Raw genomic sequence first — 10,060 nt, 5'->3', positions numbered from 1 at the left:
TGTAATCATTTAAAGTTGACTGAAATTAACGTATCTGTACTTGTTTGTTTTTCTGTACAGTTTATCTTATTAAATTTGTCTTTTGGCCTGTTGCAACCCATGCGCTCAATATAGGTAGTGAATAGTTTTGTTCAGATTGAAAGATGAAAAAGTTTATTTAAAACGTTAAGAATGGTTAATGATAAACTTAATAGAAACAAAATATTAATTACAAATAAATTAGAATAGTTGTAGGATATACGAAACAGCTGTTGTCTCTATGAGAACAGCATGTGGTCAATTTGTAAGATCGTCTCCAGTTTACAAATTGGTTGCGCGGACGATCTTAACTACTCTGAAAAGTGTATATGCAATGTATCAACATCGATAATTGATGATGTGCTAAAAGAACACAAGAAAGAAAAAATATAGGCGTTGTTTTTTACACTGTTTATTTCATTATATTTGACTTGAATAATCTTAAATTCAGTTCAAGCATATAAATATATGCCCGAAAAAGATGTGAATCCATTGGGGCCGTCTAAATATGCATTACTGGCGTGAAAGGACTCAATCCACGCACGATCCCCGGCGGCCATCCGGATCAGAGCCATGTTGCCTCCCTGTAAGTCCTCGTTGGTATGGAAAGTGTCCGTAACTGCGCTGTTGATTTTCTGCCCATTGTGCATTAAACTCACCCAATTTTGACCAACTTTGTTACCATTACCAATGAAGTATGAGAACATGTACACCTATAAAAGAATAATGTTTTCAAGAGTCAGGTTAACATAATTATACTACCTTGACACCAATGGTAAACCACAGGAATTGAAATCAATCCTGAATATAGTCAAGCTGAACATTTTTTGTGGCCATGTGTTATTGACTTATAAATAATTTTATTTACCGATCTCCTTAATAGTTTCGGAGGTCATGTTGCTTTTGGTTTATCGGTTGTTTTTATCCCTTTGCCACAAAACTTCAATATTGACCCTATCAAGGAAGTCTTCCAATCTGAGCCTCAAAGCTTCAGTTACATGTACATGCACCTTAATGAGCCCTACCCGCAAGACTTACTTACAAGTCACGATACTAGACAGTCAAATAATCAAGGTTCAGCCTTAACATTGTTTTCTTCATTGGTTTGAAAAGGATATAATTGAGCCGCGTCATGACAAAATCAACATAATGGCTTTGCGACCAGCATGGATCCAGACCAGCCTGCACATCCGCGCAGTCTGATCAGGATCCATGCTGTTCGCTTACAGACCCTATAACAAGTAAAGAAACTGATAGCGAAAAGCATGGATCCTGATCAGACTGCGCGGATGCGCAGGCTAGTCTGGATCCATGCTGGTCGCAAACCCATTATGTTGGTTTTGTCGTGATACGGCTCATATATAAACAGATCTGATTTAAAGGCATTTGTATGAAATCTGTATTTAAATCAAAAATATTTCCTGATGATAAAGATGCATGTCTCCAGATGAGACAAACTATTGAAAAATCAAACTTGAGAAAAATGTACTAAGATTACAACAGAAGTAAAATGTTTCGAGATTAAAGTAATAATGATATGTTATATGCGATTAATGACTGATCTTCTAGTACATATATCCATATTCCTACTGCGTTACTAGCTCAATAATGGCTATTTTTTGTATATTTTTACCAATGTTTTAGTAACTTACGTTAAGTTTACAAAACTGCCGGTTGCAATATTGTAATCTTAAATACATTTTCATTTTTTTATGAAAATAAGCATGATTGAATCTGGAGGCGTGTTGCTTTAAGAATAATAAAAAAACATACCTGGAATATATAATGTATATACTATATAAAATGTATATGTAGTCTTACCCCAGCTTCCGGTGCGATAAAAACGCCAGTTATGTTATCATAGCCTGGTCCATCATTCACGAGCACCTTGTTGAACTTAATGGTAGTACCAATGGGTATGTGTAGCAGTTTAACCGTCAGTTGTGCTGAGAATGCAATGCTACCAACAAGCGCACGTCTGGAAGCTGCAATGATTGAGAAACAACAACTAGGACAACTTGAAAGTGATTTTTGTTTGACTGTGCAAGGTTCTACATCGCACAAGCACAGTATTGGTCATATGGTGACTTTCCAGCTTTACTGATGAAGGACGAGCTCAAATGCCCTTCCATGTATTATTTCAGGCACAAAGCGACACCTGAGTAGAACCCCCGACATTCTATAAGCTTCCTGGGTAGCTTCCTCACAATCATGAAAAAAAATCCAAAGTCCTTTTCGGGATTTGAACCCACAGTGGTGAGGGGTAAGTGGTTTGAAGTCAACGACCTTAAGCTTAACCACTCGGCCATTGACTTAAGACTGATCATCTTGAAGTTGACGTCTCTTTCTCTGTATTTGCCGGATGTCATTTTATCGGACACTGAACCCATACACTGGTACTTAAGCAAAATATTTCGATTCTCGACAAACGAAAACCAAACTGCAAGTTTCGGGAACAGAACTTTCCAAGAACATTATCTGTGTGGTGTGTCATCACTAAGAATCATATGTCTGCATAATTTACTCTTTAAAACGCTCAGAAAATTAAAACCTTGCACTGTCCAGATTCTAATCCAAGTCGAGACAACTAGAATGTGCCTTTTTCCTTATATGATTCTCATAATTATCTTATTAGATCTTACGTCGCAGCTACACAGTATAAATGAGCCGCGCCATGACAAAACCAACAAAATGTGTTTGCGACCAGCATGTGTCCAGACCAGCCTGCGCATCCGCGCAGTCTGATCAGGATACATGCTGTTCGCTTACATACTCTATAACAAGTAGAGAAACTGATAGCGAACAGCATGGAACCTGATCAGACAGGCTGGTCTGGATCCATGCTGGTCGCAAACCCATTATGTTGGTTTTGCCGTGACGCAGGTCAAATCATATGGTGACTTTCCAGTTTTACTGTTGAAGGAAGAACTCTTATGCCTTTTCGTGCATTATTTCAGGCACAAAGAGGCACCTGAGTAGAACCTGCGACATTTCTGTAAGCTAGCTGGTCAGTTTACTAACATGGAGTGATGCAAAGAGGCTTGAGCGGTTCGAACATTAAGCGGTAAAATGCAAGTGACCTAAAGTCAACAACCTTAACCACTCCACTACGGTCGTCCCTAGATAGCTAGTCTACCACAAGAGTACATTTCTTTCACTGTAATACTCCAAGACATCACAATTGTGTAAATGAAAATGAATATCGAACATTTTCTTTTTCTTAATATTGTTACACATGTACATGCACACTGTTACTTACTTTGTTTATGAACCTTCTGTTCGAGTTCTTCGTAGCGCTTGTTACATGTGTGTTTAACTTCTTCGATTTTACGTTCCATATGCTGTTTTAACTCGTCGATGTCGTTACAGTAACATTCTTTAGCCAAGGAAAAAATACTCACATTGACAATAAGTAACAAAACCAAAGAGAAAATTGTATTAACCATTGACATTGTGTTAGATTTTAGATGAAACCACTAAGCGGAATGATAAAGTTCATACACATATGTGGGCACACATTTCATTCATGAAAAACTGATAAGGAATATATATGCCAGTGATAGTTTGTATAAAAACATTACATACCATAATTTATGTGAATAACTGGACAGATAATATAGCTTTGGTAAATGGTCAGAACAACAGGTTGGCATATTGGTAGGTGATCGGAAAGGTGAGGTGTGGGTAAGGGTTGGTTTTACTTAGTGGAAACCACACATATAATGTTGATGTAAACTTGGCTAATATGTTTGCTTAATAAAAAAAAAACGAACTGCTCGTATTATTTAATGCTCTTTCATAGTATAAAATGCGATGAATGGACAAATAAGCGAACTGAAAATAGATGTATTAACTTTACACACATATAAGGCACGATAATCTCTAAACAAGTATATAAGCAATTCTACAACATGCTACGGATTGACATTCAACCGAGTACTCGAATTAGAATTTGTTAGTGACTAAAATAGATTTGATTTAAACATATTTATTGTTCTTTTTGTACAAATTTTTAAAAAAAATAATATTATCATAATATGTACAAAAGAAGTAAAAGGTTTGAAAAAAATAAACTTAATGTTTCTTCTTTTAAGAGAAATATTCCTAATATTGTTATCCAAACACGAAAAAATAAGTAGCGCATATCGTGCCCCGTAGTCAACACTTTTTTAAAAATTTTGTCGTCCATTTTTGTTATAATGTGGTATTCTTATGTTACGTGGTAACTGGTACAAATGGTGAAATCGTGTTAATTGCCAAGCCGCCGTCTTCATTTTTCTGTATAAAAACAGTCAGCTGTTAAAAAAAAACTTGTTCTTGCATCAACATATTGTTATAGAACGAAAAACAGAGAAATAAAAAAACAACAATTTTATAGATCTGTAGGACAATCAGTGAAAAATGTTTCATTTGATTGCAACGTCATATCTACATATCTATCATATTCGAACATATCAAAATCTCTTTCATAAGCTTTTAGTACTTTTTCTTTGATATTCTCCGGAAGTGACATCAGTGCCTGTGTCATCGCTTTGTGTTTATTACGTTTCAGTTCCTCCGCGTCACTTCCTATATGCGCCTCTCTCAAAGCTTTTTCGAAGTCCTCACGTGACGTTGCGTTTTCTTTATTTCTGAAGGGAAACCCAATTGAAATGCTTATTATCCCGCGACTTTGAAGACGTTTCCATACTCTGAATAACGCACAGTTGAACGTTATTCCACAACCTTGGATGTTATCCCTCTGGTAATAAACCCAATCTGCAGCGTCTTTTATGGCGTCGGAAGCGGCGTCTTCGTCGAATTGAGAAAATGTCACCGTACCAGTTAGATTTAACGCTTGCAGTATGAAGAGCGTGTCTTGTTTCATGGTTTCGTATTTTCCTATATAATCGTAGGACAATTCACATGGATTGCAGTGTACAAAATTGGGTGAAAAGTGACGATCGATACAAGTATTTCCGTATAAAATATTGTCTACAGTATAATTCACGAACTCGGTAAATGTTATATCGTTTGCACATTTTTGCTCTTTCTCCCCTCTTTGTGACTGCGCAATGGCTTTCCCTGTGGAATTCCAGTATATAATGTTTGGGGAATAAAATTTATCTAGCCACGCAGAGAATAGACGAGCGTAAGGGTGTCTTACGAACATTATGTTTGTGGATTTCATGAATATATCTCTTATTTCTCCCCAGGTTTTATCTGTCATATCACAAAATCTTTCTTCGCTGTATTCAGCCCGTACTGTTTCGATGTGCGTAGGATTTGAAACGTTGCTTTTCCCGCCAATTATGTACAAAATACGCTTCCAAAACGTACTTCCCGTTTTCTCTATTGCGCAATAAACCAACTTTCGGTGTTTTGAATATTTTAGATTCCGCTTCACGTTTTCTTCATCGCAATCAGTGTATGCCGAGCGTTCTTTGGAAGCACTGCATATTGTATCCAAAACATTAAACCGAGCTTTAAACCGATTTAAAATCTGGAAAAAAATCAAAATAATTTATTGAATGAGAGAAACCTGTAGAAGTATTCTTTTAATATCTTCTTTCATACCTCAATTTGATGTCAAGTTAAACAATTAAACGTGTTTCATATCGTATAGGTGAATAGGTCTACGTCTACAATGGGCACATTTTCCATTAAGATTTTAAATATTGATAAATACAATATAAATACATCGTTTGGATTTTCTTATAAATAGCTGATTGAAATAACATGTTGATAAAAGTTATCAGTGAATTTTCAATATTGTGATCTAGAATACATTATCATCTGCTGTATAAATACAATGTATAATGTATAATATCGGCTTATGTATCTCACACTTGCCAACAATTCCCATTTATAGTTCTTTTAGTTTGTTTGTATGCCTAATACTAAATTTATACTATCAACGTAATTATTCATTGTATTACAGACCTTCCATTATAGACTAATGACATAGAGAAAATCTCAGATTATAGCCATTCACAAACATACAAATTATGTACAAAAAGTTATTCAGTTATTTTACGGTGTATTTGTCTCTTGTAAAATTGTTGTTGTAAATTTAGAAAAGTGAAGAGTAGAGTTGCAGGCCTTTTACTTTTTGAACAACCCTCGTATATTTTCATAGAGTTATTTATACAACGTATATCTTATTTTGATATTTTCAGGAAAGTGTACCGTTTTCGAGTCCCCAGAGTCACTTTCTGGAATATGTTTTGTTGTATTAAGGTCACAGGTGTCGTCTGCTGGTACATGTTTTACTTCCGGAAGCTCATGCGCAGTGATTGTATTGTCTTTTTCTTCTAATTCGCTGAACGTAGTTTGTCCTTGAATAACAAAATAAAAATAGCTTAACTGCCACGATACATTATAAAATCACTGTATGACAAATTGCTGTATTGATTTAAAGGTTCAAGTTGTAAGTTTTCTAATGTGTTTTCAAATAAAATCGAACAGAAGATAAATAGAGTACATGCAGTAGTTAAATAAATGTGAAAAAAGCATAAACAAATCAAGTGATCCTTTGTACATGACAATACATTCTATCCTGGCACATTATCTGCTTATTTTAACATGCTAAATGAAAAATAAACATGTTTGTGGATATTAAGTTCATTTTTATTGAGTGTACACTTTACATCATTTCCACAAATATAAAGAAGAGTATGTTTGTTTGTATGTTTGTTTTTACCCCGATTTTTACACACGTTTGGTCATGTTTTAGCGGTCAGTTCAACTACCAGACTTTTCTGAATAACTGACCAGTTATCGCTAGTTTCTCCATGAATGACCGACTTAAAATCCCCGCGCATCATTTCTGAGTCAGCGGAAATGGACAAATGACCATTAGACTAAATTTCTGAGACCAGTTGTGACGGACTAATCTCGGCTCGCCCAAGAATCGAACCAGTGACTTCTTGATTATAAATGAGGTGCTCACCTTATTTAAGCCTAGCGGCAAGACGAATACAAACAGTATCATAATCTAAAACAAAATTATCACAAATCTACATAAACGCTGCGTTCAATTCCATGGTGTAAATGTATTAAAAACTACCTGCTAATCTTGCACGGAGTTCACGTAATGTGAACATTGAAAAGAGGCATCCAATGAAAATTGCTAAAGCACATGTGTATTTATTCATCCGGTGGCGCATATTGACTGTTTGAGCAGAAGATTTAAAATGCCTGGAAGATGTTTCCTAAGTATGCTGCACATGTTAATTGATGCATTTTTTATATTTTTAGGCTGTCGTAAAAACAATTGGTTTTCCGTTGAGAATATAATAGGAGCATTTGTTTACTAAATAGATTAATGTAAGTTGTAGACTGAAGAATACGGATTTGTTGTGAATTATAGTGGTCAAAATAACTGCAAATGCTATTTGCTTTTCATTGTTTATGTACGATAGGTCTTGAATGTAAGCAATGACCTTTTTATTCCCTGTAAGAATTTGTCTTTGTATTCCTTGCAAGCAATGGCCGTTTTATTGTCTGTAACCAGTGGTCTTTTCCATTGTGTGTAAACAATGGTTTGTACTGCCTGTAAACAATGGTCGTATTGTTCACATTGCCTGTAACTCACAGTCTTTTCATTTGCTTGTTAGCAATGGCCTTTGTATTGCCTGTAAGTATAATGAAGAGTTTTGATTCGGTGTAAAAGGAATACATGGCGTCTAAACTCTAATGGCTCAATAAGTAGAGCGTTGGATAAAGGATCGGACGACCCGAGTTCGATTCCCGGACGAAGCAGGTCACTTGCGTTGTGATTTATCATGAAATCCTTTCTATGGCCATTCCCACTGTACCTCTTCACTAGCTAGTATTCAGTTCCTTGCGAAAGTGAAGGCAACACGTACTCGTAGACTTCTTGACACCCTGCCAATGAACGATTTGGTGGTAAATTCAATGTGACTTCATGGAGTAAACACTACAAACACCACCAAACTCTAGTAACCATTGTATAAGTTTACTCAACCTTAAAAGACGGCAAAGTGTATTGTTGCGATATTTTAATTATTTAACATACTGTACCCATTTCAGAACGCTTGAATATTTTGAAACTTTAATGTAGTAAAACAATAAGACATATCCATGAAATAAGTTGTACTTGTGCACTCACGGCAGTAGGGGCGTCCGTGGCCGAATGGTTAAGGTCGTTACCTTCAAACCACTTGCCCCTCACCGCTGTGGGTTCGAATCCCGACAGGGACTTTGGATTCCTTCATGTGAGGAAGCTATCCAGCTAGCTTACGGAACGTCTTTGGTTCTACTTAGGTGCCCTGTCGTGCCTGAAATAATGCACGGAAAGGCACCTGAGGTCTTCCTCCACCAGTAAAGCTGGAACGTCGCCAAATGACATATACTGTGTCGGTGTGACGTAAAACCCAAAACAAACAAACAAACTCCGACAGGGACTTTGGATTCTTTCATATGAGGAAGCTATCCAGCTAGTTTACAGAACGTCGGTGGTTCTACTCAGGTGCCCTATCGTGCCTGAAATAATGCACGGAAGGGCACCTGAGGTCTTCCTTCACCAGTAAAGCTGGAACGTCGCCAAATGACATGTACTGTGTCGGTGTGACGTAAAACCCAAAACAAACAAACTCACGGCAGTAAATAAAGGAACAAGAAACTTGTGTACTTGGCCTTGTGAAATCTTGGCTTTAGATAAGATTCAAACGAATGCAGTTTAAGTGCAATGGCAAAAAAAATTGGATTTAAAATAATCTCGATAAGATGTGCATGTAATGTATTATAACATTGTGATATGTACGACAATGTTAATTTAGCAAACTTTTAATAAATCTTGATAAATGATGTTGCAGATTAAACTTGACTTGCGTTTTGAAATGAAAGGAATTAAGAACAGGCATCTGTAAAACACTTTTTAAAAAGCACTTTATAGATTTAATACGTAGTCTGCGTTAAAAGGAATACAATGACGGTGGCATCTACATGTCATTCTTGGGTATGACTAAAGCGATATTTTTTCAATACGGTTAAATTGTATGGCACAAGATGTCGATTGTAACATCTGGTGACATGAATGTTTTGATATGAATGAGTTTCAACGAAAACAATTCATTACACAATTGCAAGAAAAAAGGAAAGAATATACATGACATATTTTATCAATAGCAATTTTTCACATATTCCGACAGGTTTTCTGCTTTTGACTAAGTATTTAACATTGAAAATAGATTGCAATTGTGTCATTAATTTGATAAAAGAATGCAAAAAAGAATATAATTATGCAACAGCTTTAACTGCCAAAAAAAATTATTGAGAGAAAACGGTAATTTTCATATTTTTGGCGGCCATCTTGGATTTCTTTGGCTGCACCATGATTTGTAGATATTCCCCCCCAACAGGTTCTGCATTAATTATTACAGGACCTTTTATGTACACAGATACCCTTAAACATCCTTTTATGTTTTTCTTGTCATAATCCGACCAGTTTATTGACCCTTTCTTTACTAATTTCTGGCCAAAATCGAGCCAGTTTCTGATCACAGTCTAAGCAAAAACAAGGTTACTGCATTATTGCTATTATTGTATCCGACTGGCATTTTCAAAAGTTTTAAAACCGAATAACTTAAAGCATGCACGAAACGGTTAATTGAATATGTTGCAGCCTCGATTGAGCCTGTTCATGGACAGCAGTGGTAAATGCAACCTACCGTCCACAACCCCTAGCACCGGTTTAAGCAGAATTCAGCATCTGGGCATGACAATGGAAAGTGTTGAATTTAGAATCATCCGAAGTTATGGAAAAATGCAACAGGCGTTCGTGTTAAATTCCATTTCATATCTAATTTAACTGAATCTACGGTTTGGTAATAGTTTTGTTTGACTGATAATACATGTACATAATTATGTGTTCGTTATTTATAAATCTCAGTTCTGATCGAGAATTTACAATACTGTTGATTAAAAATGTTTGTTTCAAATATAATGTCTACTTAAATTTTAGAATTATTTTGATCTTCGACAAGGTCTCAATAAATGTTGGTCATGTCCATTAAATTTGATCAAACAAAGAAATAGT

At 35.8% G+C, this 10,060-nt stretch overlaps 2 protein-coding genes across 2 annotated transcripts; both read right to left on the bottom strand.

The window, feature by feature from the left end:
- Positions 1-414: 414 nt before the first annotated feature.
- On the bottom strand, positions 415-3,598 carry LOC132744479 (otolin-1-like). The gene is made up of 3 exons (XM_060733204.1): positions 3,278-3,598; positions 1,840-2,003; positions 415-731 (listed from the first exon to the last, which is right to left on the bottom strand). The coding sequence occupies exons 1-3, from the start codon at positions 3,468-3,470 to the stop codon at positions 471-473; spliced, it is 618 nt and encodes a 205-aa protein (XP_060589187.1). The 5' UTR covers positions 3,471-3,598; the 3' UTR covers positions 415-470.
- A 199-nt stretch (positions 3,599-3,797) lies between these two features.
- Positions 3,798-7,235, bottom strand: LOC132744469 (carbohydrate sulfotransferase 11-like). The gene is made up of 3 exons (XM_060733193.1): positions 7,067-7,235; positions 6,187-6,335; positions 3,798-5,500 (listed from the first exon to the last, which is right to left on the bottom strand). Exons 1-3 carry the CDS (start codon positions 7,164-7,166, stop codon positions 4,391-4,393), a joined length of 1,359 nt encoding a protein of 452 aa, XP_060589176.1. The 5' UTR covers positions 7,167-7,235; the 3' UTR covers positions 3,798-4,390.
- Positions 7,236-10,060: the final 2,825 nt, after the last annotated feature.

The sequence above is a fragment of the Ruditapes philippinarum genome, unplaced genomic scaffold (genome assembly GCF_026571515.1).
Source record: "Ruditapes philippinarum isolate M1 unplaced genomic scaffold, ASM2657151v2 ctg6907_1_1_1_1, whole genome shotgun sequence".
NCBI lineage: Eukaryota > Metazoa > Mollusca > Bivalvia > Venerida > Veneridae > Ruditapes > Ruditapes philippinarum.
The sequence above is the reverse complement of the archived record's forward strand: the minus strand, read 5'-3'. Positions and strand labels throughout refer to the sequence as shown.